The 20652-nt window shown below is 43.0% G+C and overlaps 1 protein-coding gene across 3 annotated transcripts in view; it reads left to right on the top strand.

Moving 5' to 3' along the window:
* The window catches only part of LOC140410610 (cytosolic 5'-nucleotidase 1A-like), a 193872-nt gene that overhangs the window by 11842 nt on the left and 161378 nt on the right, over nt 1–20652 (top strand). For all 3 annotated transcript variants that reach the window (XM_072498912.1, XM_072498913.1, XM_072498914.1), the window contains exon 3: nt 3191–3320. In XM_072498912.1, coding sequence (XP_072355013.1) covers nt 3191–3320 — 130 coding nt within the window. The remainder of the gene's footprint in view (nt 1–3190; nt 3321–20652) is intronic.

Here is a 20652-nt window from a genome sequence, read left to right as displayed (position 1 = left end):
TCAGGGTGGGAGATATAGGAGGGATGACCGAGGTAGGTTTTTTACTCAGAGAGTGGTTAGGGTGTGGAATGGACTGCCTGCTGTGATAGTGGAGTCGGACACTTTAGGAACTTTCAAGCGGTTATTGGATAGGCACATGGAGCACACCAGAATGACAGGGAGTGTGATAGCTTGATCTTGGTTTCGGACAATGCTCGGCACAACATCGAGGACCGAAGGGCCTGTTCTGTGCTGTAATGTTCTATTCTATGTTCTACTTAAATGGACAAATGGCTGAGTTGATAAAAGGGCTGTCATTGGCCACATAGTTTCTGAGCAGTTTAAACATGAACAAAGAATAACACATAAAACTCCTGGAATGTAACACTCCTTGTATTGTATAAACATTCCAGCCAAACCAAAACAATGGATTAGAAGACAAAATGTCTGCACCAACCAGCTATGAACAAAGGCAGAGCTATTTGTGACGCCTTATCTCCAATGTTGTAATGGTTCCACAGTTACCTCCTTAAAATTCATTGGGTTTTAACAAGGGTGCCTCATTAGTTGAATAGTATAACTCAACACCACCCTGTCACATGACCGAGACAATGAGCTGTTTGAATTCCTTTAATTATACAGCTTTTGAATTTTATCTTTAGCTGTGGTTTAACCTCCAAAGAGAACTGGACTCCAGACTAACACCCTGCCTTTGAACCCCATCTCTGTAGCGATATGCATAAGCAATTGTACATGAAAAAGTTTGACCTCCAACCACTAGGTGGCAGGCAAGTCATACCTTGTGACACTGTAACCTAGGGGGAGTCTGTAGGAGAAGTCGTCGTGGTTAGTTGTGTTTGTGATTGTTCCAGTTTGTTAGTATTAGTTTCCAACCCACAGTTTGTTATACAATGATAACTTCGACTAGTCAAAATTAGATGTTCTTTGGTACGCCGACTCAATCACTTTCACAGTACTAGAACATAACAATCTCTCTCCAAGTCTGATTTCCAGAAAGAATCCTGTATTTCCTCCACAAGAGTGAATTAATTTTCAGAATACAAGAATACTTTGCTACATCTTCAACAGACTCAAACTGCACTCGAGTTGCTACAGGACCAAGACCAAGAATGCTGCCACATAAAACCACCTGAAAGAGCCTTCATTTGGCATTGACTTATTAGACTCATAACTCTTATTTTTATCACGGGCTTAATAATAATAATTTTTATTGCCACAAGTAGGCTTACATTAGCACTGCAATGAAGTTACTGTGAAAAGCCCCTAGTCGCCACATTACGGCGCCTGTTCGGGTACACACAGGGAAAATTCAGAATGTCCAAATGACCTAACAGCACGTCTTTCGAGACTTATGGGAGGAAACCGGAGCACCTGGAGGAATCCCACGCAGATACGGTGAGAACGTGCAGCCTCCACACAGACAGTGACCCAAGCCGGGAATCGAACCTGGGACCCTGGAGCTGTGAAGCAACAGTGCTAACCACTGTGCTACCATGTTGCCGCTTAGCTCTGGACTCCTGTCTTTCTCTGATCCTTCTTTTATTGTATGAATGCAAAAAGGAGCAGATGTTGTAGAAACCCTTACCCGTGCCTTGTGTGTGTGTGTATATAAAACAAACCAACGTTTTTTATTTTACCTTGTCTCAAGTTGCTGTGGGATTATTAATAGAGGATTGGATCACTCCATAGACGAAGGATTGGGGAAAATATGCCAACATTTTAAAAGGGAGCTATCAAATATCAACAATACCTTTCTGTTTGCGGATGGGTCGTGAGAGGTGAAATCTGGGCTGTTTAAATCAATTCCCCGCCTGTCCACAATACTGAGATTGATAGATTTTTGTAAACCACAGGCATTAAGGGTTGTGGGCAAAGTCGGGTTTATGGCGGTTTAGGTTACAGATTAGCCCACGCATTGACTGACAGAAAAGTTTTGGGAGACCAAATTATCTATTCCTGTTCCTGTGTTCCAGTAGGTATCTTGCCTGGGGTCCAAACACTGGTTGTAGAAATCTGTTTGAAATAGATCCATAAACGTACTTGTCCAGCACTCTCTCCTCCAAATTGCTCCAGGTCTTAAGCATCAAACAGCAGACTATAAATGGACCACAAGACACTCCTTTAAGTTAGGACTGGCTTTTCTTATAGTTTTGATTTGTGTACAAACTGGGCAGCAGTAATAGTCTTCTTGGTTCCTCAAACATACTGTGGCTGTAGCCACATTAGGCTCTCCCCGCCCTCAGTTTGACACCCTGTGCTCCCTCCTCTTCCTGCACTTCTCCAATACCTGTAGGCTGTCTTGATGCCAGGATGGCTGACTGGCAACCACAGTTCACCATTTTATGTAAATGAGACCCGAGGTTCAATTCATCTAACGTCTCCAGCTGTGTCATTTTGTGCCAGAAATTGGTTCAAGTGAATTACTCCCTCTCTATCTCTGTTAGCTTAACGTGCTTTTCAAAGTTTATAGAAAACTAAAAAAGTTGTGTAATCAGTGCACATTTTCATTATGTTTTGCACAATCATACAAAGCTTGTGAATACAAAATTTGCCTCTAGCTTTTCTTCAGATAACATGTTGGATGGAGCTTTGACATTCAAACGAAAAGCCCTCAACTCAGGCTAACTGGAGAGGGGCAAAAATATATCCTTGCCAATGAAGTTCACATCATGAGAATATGTAAGAAAAATAATCAAAACAACTTAACAAAAACCGTTGGAAGCTCAATATAAATATTTTATCTATTCAAATTTCTGCCGCTGTGGCATCTTGGGATGCTGGATAAATTTCAAATAGTCAGTTTGTAACTTCTGAATTCAGCTGATAGTGTCTTAACTCAGAGCACAATCATTGGGTCTGACTGAGATTTTAGGAGGAAGCTGTGAACTTCAAGTTAATTCCCTGATAAAGGCATCAAGAGGCACAAAGGACAACACAATTGGTAGATGGTAGAACTTTAGGGAAATAATTCAGTGTTACCGAGTGGGAGATAACTAATAAAGCAACAAGAGTCTGTGGACAGGAAAATTCATGGGAAAATGTGGATGTAAGAAATTACAGTGAGGAAAATTTGATATAAAAATGTGACTTAAAACTTGGCAGGAAACTTGTGTGAACATAAGATTTGTTATATGTATATCTGCTATCTAAATTATATTGGTATAACTGGAAACCTGTATGTTATTCCTAGGCACTGGAGACAGTTAACTTCCGATTACATGAACTTTATCCTGGCAGTGATGAAATATTTGACATAGTTCTGATGACTAATAACCATGCCCAAGTAGGAGTGAGGCTGATAAACAGCATCAATCATTATGGTATGTATACTGTAATATGCCTTTTTTACAAATAGTAACAATTAATGCCAATAGTTTTATTCTATTAACTTTGAGTAAAAACCTCAATAATAAATTGGTGGAAATTGGCTTTTCTTAAATCACATATAGATAACCTCAAGACAAGAACACAATTTATAAATGATATTCAATTTGTTAAAGCAATAACAAAAAGCAATCAGCCATTCATGACATAAACCATTATCAATTCTCAGGCAGGTGACAAACCACTTAAGTTTAAATCTTCGAAGTGTTAATGCAGCCCATGAAGAACAGAGCATCAGAAAATAATGGCAGTTCTGACAGTAGAGAAAAGTAGATATTAATGACAAATTGCTTCAAGCTTTACTCGACAATGTAATGGATTACTAGCCAATGGCATAATTTATTTGGTTGGTGGAAAATGAACCATAAATAAGCAAAGTATTGGCATTTATTGCAGTAGATTGATGAAGTATTAATCCCACACATGCAAAATGGATTAATTGGCCTCCTTCTCTGCTGGGAGACTCAAAAATTCTACTGTTAGGGTCGTAAAAATTTAGATGAGGCTAGGAAAGAGATTTTGGTCTGGGCATATAAGAAGCCAGGAGCTAAATTTAAAAAAAAAACAGAACCTCAAAGTTAATAATCTCTACCCGAGCCATGAGCAAATTGGCTTGGGTAAATGCAATTCAGGAGTTGAAGCATGGCTTCAAGGCCGATGTGGGAAGAATGGGTTTTGATTCATGGGCACTGGCATAAGTATTGGGGGAGCAGTGGAAGCTGTACCATTGGGATTGTCTTCACCTGAATCGTGCTCAGACTGGTGTTCTGCCGAGTTGTATAACTAGGATGATGGGAGACAGGTCTTGGAACTAAATATATGGGGGAAGAATCACGTGGGGGAAGATGTGGTAGATTAAGGGAAAGGCCAAGTTAATAGAATAAGATAGCAATAAAGGGTAATGATAATCAGAAGATGTCAGGAAGTTAAAGAGCATACAAACATAAAAGCGCAGCAGCAGATAAGTCCAGTATTTGCAAAAATGATAAGACAGAACTAAAAGCTCGGTATCTGAATGTGTATAGCATTTGTAATAAAACAGATGAATTGACAGCTCAAATGTAAATAAGAGTATGTACAATCTGCTAGCCATTATAGAGACAAGGCTGCCCGGTGACCAAAGCTGAAACCTACCTATTGAAGGATACTTGACATTTTTGAAGGACAGGAAGCTAGGAAAAGGTGGTGGGGTTAATTAAGGATGATATTCGCGTAACAGTGTGATATGAGCTTAGTTCTGAAGATGGAATCATAGAACTTACAGTGCAGAAGGAGGCCATACGGCCCATCGAGTCTGCACTGGCTGGGCAGCACGGTGGCGCAGAGAATAGCGCTGCTGCCTCACGGCGCCGAGGTCCCAGGTTCGATCCCGGCTCTGGGTCACTGTCCGTGTGGAGTTTGCATATTCTCCCCGTGTTTGCGTGGGTTTCGCTCCCACAACCCAAAGATGTGCAGGGTAGGTAGATTGACCATACTAAATTGCCCCTTAATTAGAAAAAATGAATTGGGTACTCTAAATTGAAAAAAAAAAGAGTCTGCACTGGCCCTTGGAAAGAGCATCCTACTTAAGCCCAGACCTTCACCATATCCCCGTCATCCAGTAACGCTACCCAACCTTTTTGGACACTTAAGGGTAATTTAGCATGGCCAATCCACCTAACCTGCACATCGTTGGACTGTGGGTGGAACACCCGGAGGAAACCCACACAGACACGGGGAGTACGTGCAGACTCTGCACAGATAGCAACACAAGTCGGGAATCAAACATGGGACCCTGCACCTGTGAAGCAACAGTGCTAACTACTGTGCTACCATGCCGTAAAATCAGTTTGGGTAGAGATAAAGAAAATAAAGGTAAAAAGTCACTTGGTGTTGTTCATTGAATACTTTCTTGTCAAATTGCTACTTCCAAAGTGTATCACCTAACACTTTACAGGGTTAAATTCCATCTGCCCATTTGACCACCCCTTCTACACCTTCCTGTAACTCAAGACATTCAATCTCACTGTTAACCACCTAGCCAATCTTTGTGAAATCTGCAAACTTACTGATCCTATCCCCCACATAGTCATCTGTCGTTTATATAAATACCGATTAATAGGAGACCGAACACAGATCCCTGTGGTACGCCATTGGACACTGGCTTCCAGTCACCAAAGCCACCTTCTGTCATCACCCTTTATCTCCTGCACCGAAGCCTATTTTGTATCCACCTTATCAAATTACCCTGTATCCCATGTGCATTTGCTTTCTTTATAAATCTCCCATGTGGGACCTTGTCAAAGGCTTTGCTGGAATCCATATAAAATACATCAGCTGCACTACCCTCATCTACACACTTGGTCACCCCCTCAAAACATTCAACCAAATTTGTTAGGCAAGACTTCCCCTCCAACAAAGCCATGCTGATTATCCCTGATCAAATCTTGCTTCTCCAAGTGGAGATAGAAAGCCTGATTGAATGCCCACTTCATGCCCAAATTGGGACGTGCTGAGGCCGTTAAATTTTGTGAGAGGCTTCTCACGAGATTTGTGATGCTTGGAACGCCTCGGAAGCTCTCATGGGATCTCGCAAAACATCGCAATCTGGATCTCACCCTCGCTGGGCGGGATCCAGATTTACATAATTAAGTGAGCAGTTAGCCTCACGGGCATCAGGAGACAGAGTAGTAGGGGAAGGGAGTTTCTCAAAATGGAGAACTGTGACCAGTGGTGATCCACAGGGATCCGTGCTGGGACCACTGTTGTTTGTGATATACATAAATGATCTTGAGGAATTGAACTAAAGAAAAGAGCATTAGACTGGGATGACCAGTTAGAATAGTGCATTCTGGACATTAATTCGGGTTGCAAGGAATGAACAAAGAGATGGGCAAAGCATGGCGAGAGGGGGAGGGGTGGCTCTCAGGACTGGCTCTTTGCACAAAGGATGCTACAAAGGATGCTGGGAGGCAGAGGCCCAGAGGAAGGAAAGGAATGTATAATGAGCCTATAGAATCAGTGGCAGTTAGATTATATGACCAGGTCAAGGAAAGGGCCTATCGGAATCTTGTATTTGTGTATGTGGAACTTGATACTGCATGAATGTGAATAAACACATGGGTTGATTCTCTTTGTTCACTCGCTCTGGAAGTTTCAAGAGACATGGGTCTCCTGCCTTCATCAGAGCAATGCAAGTTATTTGAAATAAACGAAAGGAATTTCTAAATCCGAACTCAGCTTTTGATTGAGAGCAGACTGGACAGAAAGAACTCAATTACATCATTTGGTTGTGGCGGTGGGATTTCTACAGGCGACCACCGGTCATCTGCGAAATTAGAATTAAACTGATCTCGGACGGAGAGAGAGGAAATGGGCCCACGACGTGAGTAGCTGGAAAATGACCATGTCGGTTTTCCTCTTTATCGTAGTCTGATGCCGTTTAATCACTTGCACATGGTCAGGTAAGGTCGTCTCGACGAAATCAAAGGTCAGTCTGGCGGATTAGAAAACTAATTTCAATCGATATAGGTACGATTGAGGGCTATTAAACTGAGGGAATACGAGGGGACAATTCAGCTAGGGCCTCAGGGAATGTGCCTCGTAATTCAGTTTGCATGTTGAAAATTAAAATTGGTTGTATTGAATTACACTTTAATTCAGTTAAGCACGTTAACGGGTTGAGGGAATGTCACAGACAATTCAGTTAAGACCACTGAGGGAACGTTCTGGAGACAATTCAATGCCGTACAATTAGAATTGACTAAAGTTGGATTTTGTTAGGGGGAGATATGTCTTATGAGTGAGAAAGTTGGGAGTTGAATAGCCACTAGGGGGAATCAAAGACTTGGAAATGATTAGGGAATTTCAGAATTGTGTTTTCTTGGCAAATTCAAACTTACTGTCTAGTTGGTTGAAATGAATGAAAGTATAATGATTTGAATTCCTTTCGGTTGAGTGGAGATCTCGGTGGATGAATGAGTGTGTGTGTTTAATAAGAAGTTGTGAACTTCCTCGAGTATACCTAGTTTTTAAAATGTTGTGTTTTGCAAAACGGAGTTGCACATAAATTAGGAGGTATACAGGGACAGTTAACAGTGAGATTTAAAATGGGGTAAGTATTTGAAAGTTCTTTAGAAAATCAGTAATAATGATTAACATTGTGGAAGTTATTTAGAACACAATTCTCAGGAAGTAAACAAAAAGCAAAATCAAAATGTATAAATTGGGATTTGTAAATGATTAGTTGAACTCGGCATAGTCTTGGCTGCTTAAAAAAAAAAGAGGAGAGAACAAAGGAATCTAAAATTGAAATGCGAAGACTAGGCATTCGGCGAATTGAGTCCATGTGCTCCTTTGTTAGAGGCAGCCATAATGTATCTACATTTAAAAATTTTGTTCGGTGAGTTCCAAATTTTTAGAGATTTCAGTATTTTCTCTGTAAACTCACTACACATCAGATTTAAGATTTGAGGATTTTCATATAGCAGAGACTATGGATTTTTAAACTTTATTTTAAGATTACACAGGGGGAAAGGAAGATCCCAGTAGAAAGGAAGAAGGCCATTTTAGAGATGCCCAAACCCCAAATCAGTTAAAGAGGGGTTAGGCAAGTACTGGGGACTATTTGTCTACTGTAGGGCCTTGGTGTATAAGCACTCAGAACTTGAGGGGACGCTGCAAGCACTGACCCCAGGGATGTAGGCAGTACCGAGAGCAGGTAGAATGGGGACTGTAGCAAGATAACGCTTTCAAGAAAAAATTAATTAAACCATGCCCTTGTGTTAGATATGGGATAGTGGAGAGGGGCATTGTAGCAGTAAGGGGCTAGAAACACGGGGACCAATGAGACCAGTATTAGGAGGTCGTCGGTGGAAGTGATATGGCACAGCTCCACTGGGTCCTAGTGCCCGCTGAGTTGCAAGAAAGTCACTAGCAGCAGAAATGAAGTTTAGAATGGTAACTACATTGCAGGCAGAGCTTTAGGGAATAAAGATAGGGGACCGGAGCTTAGATTAGGAGTATTACTTGCAGGATCAGGAAATGAGAATCTGATGGCAGGGAAAGATTAATAAAAATAGATGCAGAAATAAAAAAAATTAAGATATTAAAACCAATTGATAACGTAAAGGAAATAAGGAAAGCAAACCTAGCAATAGAAAGAATGACACAGGGTTAATCAGCACACAATTCCAGCACACAATCCAGGGAGACGATACAGGCCGTAAAAGAAATAGCCCTTGACCCAAGGTGCCAAATGCAAGCTGGCGATAATGATCAATGAGTTAGAACAGCACAGAATCATTCAAGAAGTCACATATGCATCAACGAATAGCCCACTTCAGGTAGTTAGCAAGCCTGCTGGTACATTTAGAATGGTAACGAATTACAAAGCATTAAATAAGATCACAAAAAGAAAAAAAGAGAAGGATAAACGGTATTTAATAAATCCACAAACTACATTGGAGAAGGTGGCAGGCAAAACTTATTTAACTAGTATAGATTTAGCCAACGGATTTGGGAGTGTTCCGTAAGACCCAGACAGCAGGGAAAAGACAGCATTTACCTTTGACACTAAACATTACGTATACTGTAAATTGCCACAAGGATATGTTAATTCCCCAGACCACTTTCAGGCAATAGTAAGGGAGTCGATTAAAGATGATTTGGCTTTAGTATATATCTTGATGATGTGTTAATTGGAGATGATGATCAGGGGGACACATGTTGAAAGAGTGACCAAAATTATTAAAACACTTAATGAAGCAGGATTTAAGATAGGGTTAAAGAAATGCCAGATTGGCAGGAGCGAAGTCGACTATCTAGGGTAGTCAGTGTCAAGGGCAGGTGGGGAAGCCAGTGTTGGGATGAGAGAGAAAGCTGCTAGAATCACAGCGTCCGTTTCACGAAACGGGGGTAAGCAAATCATGGGTATTTTGGGGTATTTGAGACCAGTAGTGGAAGACTTTAGTCTTTATGCTAGACCCATTTATGAAACTTTAAAAGGGGATTTTAGGTGGAACAGTGAAGAACAAAGAAAATTACAGCACAGGAACAGGCCCTTCGGCCCTCCCAGCCTGCACCGCATCCAGATCCTTTATCTAAACCTGTCACCTATTTTCCAAGGATCTACTTCCCTCTGTTCCCCGCTGTTCATATATCTGTCTAGATGCATCTTAAATGATGCTATCGTGCCCATCTCTACCACCTCCGCTGGCAAAGCGTTCCAGGCACCCACCACCCTCTGCGTAAAAACTTTCCACGCACATCTCCCTTAAACTTTCCCCCTCTCACCTTGAAATCGTGACCCCCTTGTAATTGACACCCCCACTCTTGGAAAAAGTTGGCTGCTATCAACCCTGTCCCTATCTCTTGAGATTTGTCCTACTTTCCCGATATTGCTCCAAAGTTTCATCAGTTTTAAGTCGCATAGATCTTATGTATGCTTCCTTTTTCACCTTAGCTAGTCTCACAATTCCACCCGCCATCCATGGTTACCAAATCTTGCCATTTCTATCCCTGATTTTCTCAGGGACATGTCTGCCCTGCACTCTAATCAACCTTTCCTTAAAAGACTCCCACATTTCAAATGTGGATTTACCCTGAAACAGCTGCTCCCAATCCACATTCCCTAGCTCCTGCCGAAGAGGAGGTTGGACCAGTTAAAAACAGCTGTAGCAACATCCGGGCCATTAGAGGAGAGACATGAAGAGGACGATTTGAGCATTAAATTTGATCTATACGCAAATGGATATGGTATGGTGCTTGTTAATCACAGTACTCAGACAGCTATCAAACATTGGCAGGAAATTGGTCAAGGGCTGAACAAAAGTTTTCGGACATCGCAAAATGTTTGGCAGCCATAACGAAAAGGATAGCAGAGACTGAAAATTTATCAGCCGGAAAGAAAATTTATGTCACAAATGAATTTTAGAATTGACAGAGTTGACCAAGAGACAGGGTTGCCAGCAAGGCACGAATACAGCTCGATGGGAAAGATGGGAAACCATTCTTTTAAACCCTGCCTTAATGTTTATTCATAACATTAAAAAGGGACAGAAACTTGATAAATCAGATAGCAGAACAGAGTTGGTAAATGCTTGGGTGGTATATACGGATGGTAGTAAAGTTAAGGAGGACGAGGGACAAGCCAGGTGGGCATCCATTTTTTTAAAATTCAGGAAAGAAAATGGTGGAGAAACAGGGAGTAAAGAAACAGGGAGTAGCGTAGAAAAAAAACTGAGACACTGGATGGAAGAATGGTCACTATAGTATGCAGGCCTTTTTCCTAGTGTAGCCATCTGGGATGGTCACGTCCCGATTACAAAATGGACACTTGCAAAGAATGCAGGGAAAATTGGACAATACTAAGAAACGAGCAAGTGCAATGTCTGTTGATTTAGAACCTTAAGCTCTCAGACAGGACAGAAACTGCTAAGCAATCTCCACACTAATGAGCCATCTCCGGGGACAAAAGGGAAACATTTAGATGCACAATGTTGAGGCAGACTCCCCGGCGCCAGAAGAGACTAAAACAAAGCAGACCAACGGTCACCTAGGACACGCCCAGCAATCGGGGAACCACCCCTCTATTGGAGGAAGATCGATACGACTGATTGGGAAAGACCCAATTAATTGAGACCAAGTTCAAGGCCCGCCCAAAGGCGCGCAAAGCCCTTTTTAGTATAAAAGGTATTCCCCAAGGGAGAATCTTTCTCCTTTGGCTTTGGCTTTCAGCGAAGAGAGAGACCAGCCTAGAAGCTGCATCAGACCAAGTAAGTTCCAAGTCAATGCACGCTACGAGATAGACGCTCCTAGTTGCTACCCTGTAAACAGCTCAAACCAGCAGCCTCAGAACCAAGCAACAGCCATTGTTCCTCTGACTGAGTGGGCACCCGAAGCTAAGTATAGGCTTTAGTAATAGTGGTAGTTTAGTTTGTAGAGTTTATGCATGAGTAGATTTGACTGTGTGTAAATAAATGAGAATTGCTTTTGAACTTACTAACTGGTGTATCGAGTCATTGATCAGTATTCGGTTCTGAACCTTGTGGCAGTGTCGAAAGATACCTGGCGACTCTTGAGCAAAGGTAATTAAACAGAGCCAAATTAAGAACAGCCAAAGTTAGCAACACTAGGAGCAGCAAAAGTAATTTGTACTTTTTAATCAAAGCTGATAGCAGCACGGGGGACGTTGAATTAGAGAATCAGTGGCATCTGGAGCAAAGGAATTGTATCAGAACTAAAACATCCGACCCAATTAAATGATAAAAGAGGGATTATTATAATCCATAGGCAACCTATCGGCAGCAAACAAAGAAATATAATTAGTAAGGAATTGAGAATATGGGATGATAGATCAAGGGCTGTTATAATGGACCCCAGTTAAAATGATTCATTGTGAACATAATGAAACATCGTGTCAAGGATGTGACATGTTCTGTAGCCCAGTAGTTTGGACAGGGAGTAATCATATAAACCTAGGAGAATGGCAGAGATAGCGTTCAGGTGAGTTGATATTTCATTTGGAACAACAGAAATGGGGAAATGCTTCGGCTCCCAGGGAAATTTGGGGAATTCAGTTGTCATAATTGTTTTGTGAAACATCAGGCAACACTGATGATCGAAGTTTGTGACCACATGATAGCTTTTGACCATGGGATGGTGTGATAATGATAATTGTAATTGCTGCAGAGAAAACCAAGCTGACGACAGAGTGATTGGAAAAGGATGTGCAGGATTGTGAAGAAGTGATAAACTTGTGGTACCAATTAGTGAGGGAGTACGTAGTTTAAGAGATGTTGGGATGACCCAGGGACGTAAAATTAACCTAACAGTGTTTAGAGACTGTATCGCTGCAATGATGCCGTGCCACAGGATAGATCATATCCCCAAACCGCTCGGACAAAGGAAAAGGAATGTTTGGTTGTGAGTGGCAGGGGATAACTGCACTTACTAGTATAATGGAATCAGTGGAGTGGGATGTCAGGGAATTGAAACCTGTTAGCAGCATCGATAGGACAGATGATAAAGTGAAAATGTCATGATTGGAAATTACTTTCATAAAAATACGGTCGTAATCAAAATTAAAGGAATTAAAGTACATGCAGTAGCAATATCCGACATGTTTCAAGGAAAGTTTTGACCCGCTTGGATCACTGAGTTAGTAAAAGAGGAGTTTGAGATTCTTCGAGTCTCACTCAGGGGTGCAATGATAGGAGGAGGCTTAACAGGCAATTATCGTATGATGTACGTACATGATCAGGAAAACAAATCAGTTAAAGAAAAAAAAGGAAATTAAATGGAAATCCGGAAGTACTGGAGAGGGCACTTCTGGAACATTCAAACAAGAATAGAAAGATACAAATTAAGGAATAGGGCCCTCTCCGCCTTTGGTTCATTTGGTTTTCAGCTGAAGCAAAAATAACACCGATGAAGAACGAGAAATACACTCCAGAGAAGAATGTTTTAGACAGTATGGGGGGGGGGGGGGGGGAAACTAATGATACAATTGGCTACATATTTGAGGGAATTAAATGACAGAGCCCAGAAGGAAAACCTTACGGGTTAGAAACAAATCAAAATATCAAAATTATTCCTCAATAGTAAAACCTCCGGTCAGACATCTCGAACTGCACGTTAGCTGATGGATGATCTGTGGTCTCCACGGGGTATGTACTATGCGGTGGAGTTATTCAGGGTCTTGGCAGATGGCAGCGACTGACGAGGAACCCCCGCATTTTAAATAACAATAGTTTAGGAATTTTGGCAGCTTGTTGCCACGGCGGGAAATTTGTAACCAATGCAGCAAACAATATGGCATTGGAGAGTATAATAGTTATTACGGACTAAATGTTCTGTAAGTTGTTAGGCACTGTTATCTATGGATTCAATTGGGTTGTAACCCCAAAAGTTGACTGTATTAATTGTGCAAGTGGTGTTATTGCAAAGTACAAAAACAAAGAAACAAATAATGGCAAGTATACACTCCATGCTGTAAGGAAAATGATAACGGACAAAAGGGATTTGAAGAAAACTGAGTATTGTCTCATGTAAACCAGGGCTGGCAGGCTACATGGTTCAGTATAATGTTAGACGTTAGTGTGAGGAAGTGAGGAATAAAAACAGGATTGATTGAAGCTGCTGCAATTCATAAAGCAAGATAATCAGTGGATAGTACATGATATCATAATTTACCATTCCAATGCGAAACGGAAAGCACTTCCTAAAAAAAAAAAATTATAATAATACCAGTGAGGGATAAAAACCTTTTTGGTCGCTGGTGGACTGAGTTGTGTGCTGTTTATAAGGGACATGAGGAAGCTTTTATGGTGCTGCTACCCCAAGGTAATCAGATGCCTTGGAGGTAGTGGAACACACGGATATAGCTATTGTGTTACCTTCCTGAGTAGCGACAGCTATGGTTCACGGTGATTGGACTTGAGGCAAGAACAATACAAAGAGTCTATCGACACTGGTCTGCGGGATGGATGAATTTACAGTTGATTTCCGTACACAGTTTACAAATCATGACATGTACACACACATGACAAGGATCGGGGATAGCTGCTGGTCAGTACAACTAGAAGGGGGATATAAACCCTACAGTAGGATTCAGCTCAGAGTCAGCTCTCATAGCTCGGTCATGGGGTTTTACCTGATGCATGGATTGATAATACTTGTTATTATAATTGTATATTGTATAATCATTGGATGCCTTAATATGTGTTGGAAGATGACTATGGGTCAGGTGATGCCGATAGACTCGGCCCATCACCACTCACCAAGATGACATCCCGTTACTGGCGACCATCAAACCAGAAGGAACCCGGACAGAGAGCCAGTGGCTGTAAAAATGTGATGAGTTTATCATAGAATTTACAGTGCAGAAGGAGGCCATTCGGCCCATCGAGTCTGTACCAGCTCTTGGAAAGAGCACCCTACCCAAGGTCAACACCTCCATCCACCCTATCCCCATAACCCAGTAACCCCACCCAACACTAAGGGCAATTTTGGACACTAAGGGCAATTTATCATGGCCAATCCACCTAACCTGCACATCTTTGGACTGTGGGAGGAAACCGGAGCACCCGGAGAAAACCCAAGCACACACGGGGAGGATGTGCAGACTCCGCACAGGCAGTGACCCAAGCCGGAATCGAACCTGGGACCCTGGAGCTGTGAAGCAATTGTGCTATCCACAATGCTACCGTGCTGCCCGAGTTGTTTATGTACGGAGTGTAATGAATTACGGGACAGTCTTTCAGACCAGACATTGAGGCAGGCTATTAACCCGGGGATGTTTATAATGGACACTGGGAGTTGTATGCCTAACCAAACTCCAAATTTGGATCGAGACAGCAACAGGACTATTGTTGGTCTGGCGAATTGTTAGCACACTTTTTGACCATTTGGGGGAATACCTACCCACACATTTCTCTAGTGATAGAGACCCTTGTGGCAGAGGTGAAAGAAAATATAACATGTCTGTTCTCCGCCTGCACGGAACGGAGGTGTAGCTTAACCCAGACATCAGGCCAATGCACCTGCCACAATGCCACCGGTGTCCCGTTGTCGGCGAGTAGCGGAAAGGAATGTTGGTTAGGAGGCGGCATAGTAGTTATCATAGAATGATAATAGGAGAGAATGAGGAATTGAACTAAAGAAAAGAGCATTAGACTGGGATGACCAGTTAGAATAGTGCATTCTGGACATTAATTCGGGTTGCAAGGAATGAACAAAGAAATGGGCAAAGCATGGCGAGAGGGGGAGGGGTGGCTCTCAGGACTGGCTCTTTGCACAAAGGATGCTACAAAGGATGCTGGGAGGCAGAGGCCCAGAGGAAGAAAAGGAATGTATAATGAGCCTATAGAATCAGTGGCAGTTAGATTATATGACCAGGTCAAGGAAATATGTATTTGTGTATGTGGAACTTGATACTGCATGAATGTGAATAAACACACATGGGTTGATTCTCTTTGTTCACTCGCTCTGGAAGTTTCAAGAGACATGGGTCTCCTGCCTTCATCAGAGGGAGTGTAAGCTTGCAAGTTATTTGAAATAAACGAAAGGAATTTCTAAATCCGAACTCAGCTTTTGATTGAGACCAGACTGGACAGAAAGAACTCAATTTCATCAATCTGGAGGAAGGTATAGATGGTCTGATTAGCAAGTTTGCAGATGACACTAAGATTGGTGGAGTAGCAGATAGTGAAGGGGACTGTCAGAGAATACAGCAGAATATAGATAGATTGGAGAGTTGGGCGGAGAAATGGCAGATGGAGTTAAATCCGGGCAAATGTAAGGTGATGTATTTTGGAAGATCCAATTCAAGAGCGAACTATACAGTAAATGGAAAAGTCCTGGGGAAAATTGATGTACAGAGAGATCTGGGTGTTCAGGTCCATTGTACCCTGAAGGTGGCTGCGCAGGTCGATAGAGTGGTCAAGAAGGCATACGGCATGCTTTCCTTCATCAGAAGGGGTATTGAGTACAAGAGTTGGCAGGTCAAGTTACAGTTGTATAAGACTTTGGTTCTGCCACACTTGGAATACTGCGTACAGTTCTGGTCGCCACATTACCAAAAGGATGTGGATGCTTTGGAGAAGGTGCAGAGGAGGTTCACCAGGATGTTGCCTGGTATGGAGGGCGCTAGCTAAGAAGAGAGGTTCAGTAGATTAGGATTATTTTCATTAGAAAGACGGATGCTGAGGGGGGACCTCATTGAGGTCTACAAAATCATGAGAGGTATCGACAGGGTGGATAGCAAGAAGCTTTTTCCCAGAGTGTGGGACTCAATTACTGGGGGTCACGAGTTCAAGGTGAGAGGGGAAAAGTTTAAGGGAGATATGCGTGGAAAGTTCTTTACGCAGAGGGTGATGGGTGCCTGGAACGCATTGCCAGCGGAGGTGGTAGAGGCGGGCACAATAGCGTCATTTAAGATGTATCTAGACAGATACATGAATGGGCAGGGAGCAGAGGGATACAGATCCTTAGAAAATAGGCGACAGTTTTAGATAGAGGATCTGGATCAGCGCAGGTTTGGAGGGCCGAAGGGCCTGTTCCTGTGCTGTAATTTTTCTTTGTTCTTCTAAAGATGTCTTTGCCGGAGTATCCCAAGGCCCAGGATCGAACAACCTCACCTGGGAGACCTTGCCGTGGCACCGTTTAGCATTGGTTGACTCAAACTTGGACCAGGCATAATGACACCTGGGGGTGGGGGGGTCATCTCCTCGACCATTGGAGGCCCCCAGGTGTACGGGCTCTAGGCAGGGTGGCACCCTGACACTGCCACCTTGGCACTGCCATGGTGCCCAATTGGCATTTCCAGGCTGCGGCACTGTAAAGGTGCAAGGCGGTGTCATAGTGTTTGGACGCCAGTTTGCCCATGCCGGGGATTAGGCCAGGGGTGCCCTGCCATTATGAGGTAGGGTGAGGGGGAGGCTCAAGGACCCCATAACATGTAAGTTGGGGGGATCCGGAGGTCGCAGTGGGGGGGGCGAAGAGATAGGGACGGCATTTATAAATGCCCCCCGATCTCTTCCTATGGCTTGTCAGTGCAGGAAATTAAGGTAGTGCGGCCTTGGCACTGCAGGTGCTGAGAAATATCCTGCTAAACATGCCCAAAATGGGACTTTGGTTCTCATCAATTCAGATGTTCTCCTTCAGAATTTTCTCCAATACTTTCCCAAGCATTGACGTGAGACTAATTCCCTGGCTTACCTCACAGGTCTGTAATTCCCTGTCTTATCAACAAAGACATATTCCATTGAGAGAGAAAGACACTGGTAGAAGGATGGACCAACTATTGGTAACTAAGGACATTAAAGATAGCATCAAATTGAAACAAAATGCAGGTAATTCTGTGAACGTTAGTGGTAGGTCAGAAGATTGGACAGTACTTAAAAAGCAGCAAAGAATTACTTTTTTAAAAGATAGGAGGTGGCTTCAAAAGGCATTCACCTGGGGAGTACCCCTCCAAGGGGAGTTCGAAATTGAGCTCAGCACTCACAGAGTGGCTCTGCGCATTCGGGGGGCGGGGGTGGCGGGGGGGGGGGGGGGGGGGGGTGGCGCAGGTACTGGGTTTTGACTGGGAGCCTACTAAACCTGACTGGGGGCCCACCAGACCTGACTTGAGGGAACAAGGACGGGGCTTGATTGGGGATAAACAGCCTTTCACTTGGGGCGACCAGGCTTTGACTCGGTGATATCAGGTTTTGACCCAGTAATACCAAGGTTTGACTCGATGATACCAGGGTTTGACTCATGGGTCCCGGGGTTTGTCTTGTGGGTACCAGAGTTTGACTGGCGGGGCGAATGGCCTTTGTCTTGAGGGAGACTGGGATAATCTAGAGGTACCGGGGGCCTAGTTTGAAATGTACCTGTGGGTTTACATGTGCTTCCCATAGACCAAATTGCACCGTGGGTCAAATCCAGTAGGTGAGGCAAATATTAAACATCCCGTGACTGTATTAGTGGAAGAAAAACAGGGACAACAATCTTGCCCCAATTAATAGTATCAAAACTGTTACTCATGTCATTCTTGTTTGCACAATTCAGCTTTGTGGTTTCATTCATTCATGGGATGTGAGCATTGCTGGCAGACCAGCATCTATTGTCCATTCCCAAAAGAAGACGATGGTGAGCTGCCCCCTTGAACTGCTGCAACCTGTGTATTGAAGATGCTTCCACATTCACGTTCGAGGATTGAGTTCCAGGATTTTGAGCCAGAAACAGCAATCTATTTCCAAGTCAGGATGATTATGGCTTCCAGGAAAACTTGCAGGTGATAGTACTCCCATTAGCCCGTCCATAATCTTCTGATTCAGAAGTACTTTGTTTTACTTGGTGATACAAGCTGCGGTAGCGAGTTAAAGCGTCTTGTATATGGTAGAAACTGCTGCAAAATGCACTCGCGGTGGAGGAAGTGAATGTTGTATCATTCTATAGTCTGATTCTTCATATTACAATCAAAGCCATCATATAAGGCCTGAAGAACAGCTAGAACATATAGAGGAGAAACATTTAACTGCACTTGAGGATGGTATGATAATATTAATCTTGGAGAATTTAGGGTCAGAGGAATTGAGGGAGAGTATGGAACTCATTCTGTAGCATTTGCTCTTCTGTTTCAATAATGGTTCGGATTTTCTGATCAATAGTATCAGCAGTGAAGATCTCTGCACTGCTTACCTTGAAATAACTGACCCACAAAGATCTAGTAAACTCTGTGGCACACAAAGTAGCGAGGATTAGTGGGAAGCAGAGGATTGGGAAGCCTTTAAAAGCGAGCAGAGGACAACTAAAAAAGCAATAAGGGGGAGAAGATAAAGTATGAGTGCAAGCTAGTTAGTAATATGAAGGAAGATAGGAAGAGTTATTTTCAATATCTAAAAGGTAACAAAGAGGCAAAAATAGACATTGAACCATTGGAAAATGTGGCTGGAGAAGTAATAGAAAACAAAGAAATGGCAGAAGAACTGAATAGTTACTTTGCATCAGTCTTCACAGTGGAAGACACTAGTGGGATGAAAGGTCTGAAGGTGGCTAAATCACCTGGACCGGATGGATTATACCCCAGGGTTCTAAAAGAGATAGCTGAAGAGATTGTGGAGGCATTGGTGGTAATCTTTCAGGAATTACTGGAGGCAGGAAGAGTCCCAGAGGACCGGAAAGTGGCTAAGTAACACCACTGTTTAAGAAGGGAGGGAGGCAGAAGGCGGGAAATTATAGGCCGGTTAGCCTGACTTCGGTCATTGGTAAGATTTTAGAGTCTATTATTAAAGATGAGATGGCGGAGCACAGCTTTGTCAAGGGAAGGTCATGTCTGACAAATCTGTTAGAGTTCTTTGAGGAAGTAACAAGGAAGTTAGACAAAGGAGAACCAGTGGACATGATTTATTTAGATTTCCAGAAGTACTTTGACAAGGTGCCGCAGAGGAGACTGTTAAATAAGTTAAGAGCCCATGGTGTTCAGGGTAAGATCCTGGCATGGATAGAGGATTGGCTGACTGGCAGAAGGCAGAGATTGGGGATAAAGGAGTCTTTTTCAGGATGGCAGCCGGTGACTAGTGGTGTACCTCAGGGGTCGGTGCTGGGACCACAACATTTCACAATATACATTAATGATCTGGACGGTTGCTAAGTTTGCAGATGATACAAAGATCTGTAGAGGAGCAGGTAGTATTAAGGAAGCAGACGGGCTTCAGAAGGACTTGGACATGCTAGGAGAGTGGGCAAAGAAGTGGCAGATGGAATACAATGTGAAAAGGTGTAGGTTATGCACTTTGGAAGGAGAAATGGAGGCACAGACTATTTTCTAAATGGGAAGATGCTTAGGAAATCAGAAGCACAAAGGGACTTGGTCCTTGGTCATGATTCTCTTAAGGTTAACGTGCAGGTTCAGTCGGCAGTTGGAAAGGCAAATGCAATGTTGGCATTCATGTCGAGAGAACTAGAATACAAGACCAGGGATGTACGTCTGAGGCTATGAGGCTCTGGTCAGACCCCATTTGGAATATTGTGAGCAGTTTTGGGCCCCGTGTCTAAGGAAGAGACACCCATGCTGGCCTTGGAAAGGGTCCGGAGGAGGTTCACAAGAATGATCCCTGGAATGAAGAGCTTGTCATTTGAGGAACGGTTGAGGACTCTGGGCCTGTACTCGTTGGAGTTCAGAAGGATGAGGGAGGATCTTATTGAAACTTACAGGATACTGCGTGGGCTGGATAGAGAGGACGTAGAGAGAATATTTCCACTTGTAAGAAAAACTAGAAGCAGAGGACACAATCTCAGACTAAAGGAATGATCCTTTAAAACAGAGATGAGGAGGAATTTCTTTAACTAGAGGGTGGTGAATCTGTGGATCTGTTTGCCGCAGAAGGCCGTGGAGGCCTTTTAAACAGAGATAGATAGGTTTTTGATTAATAAGGGGATCAGGAGTTATGGGGAGAATGCAGGAGAATGTGGATGAGAAAAATATCAGCCATGATTGAATGGCGGAGTGATTCGATGGGCCGAGTGGCCTAATACTGCTCCTATATCTTATGGTCTTATGGTCTTATTCATTTCGCTTAATGCAATGTCAGTTTCATTCTGGCACCAGTTATAGACAATCTCTGCGCTGAGGACTCGGGGTTGATCCCGGCCCCAGGTCACTCTCTGTGTGGAGTTTGCACATTCTCCCCGTGTCTCCTTGGGTTTCACCCCCACAACCCAAAGATGTGCAGGTTAGGTGGATTGGTAGGCTAAATTGCCCCTTAATTGGAAAACAAATTGGGTATTCTGAATTTATTT

The sequence above is a fragment of the Scyliorhinus torazame genome, chromosome 4, assembly GCF_047496885.1.
Source record: "Scyliorhinus torazame isolate Kashiwa2021f chromosome 4, sScyTor2.1, whole genome shotgun sequence".
NCBI classification, from domain to species: Eukaryota; Metazoa; Chordata; class Chondrichthyes; order Carcharhiniformes; family Scyliorhinidae; genus Scyliorhinus; species Scyliorhinus torazame.
The sequence above is the reverse complement of the archived record's forward strand: the minus strand, read 5'-3'. Positions and strand labels throughout refer to the sequence as shown.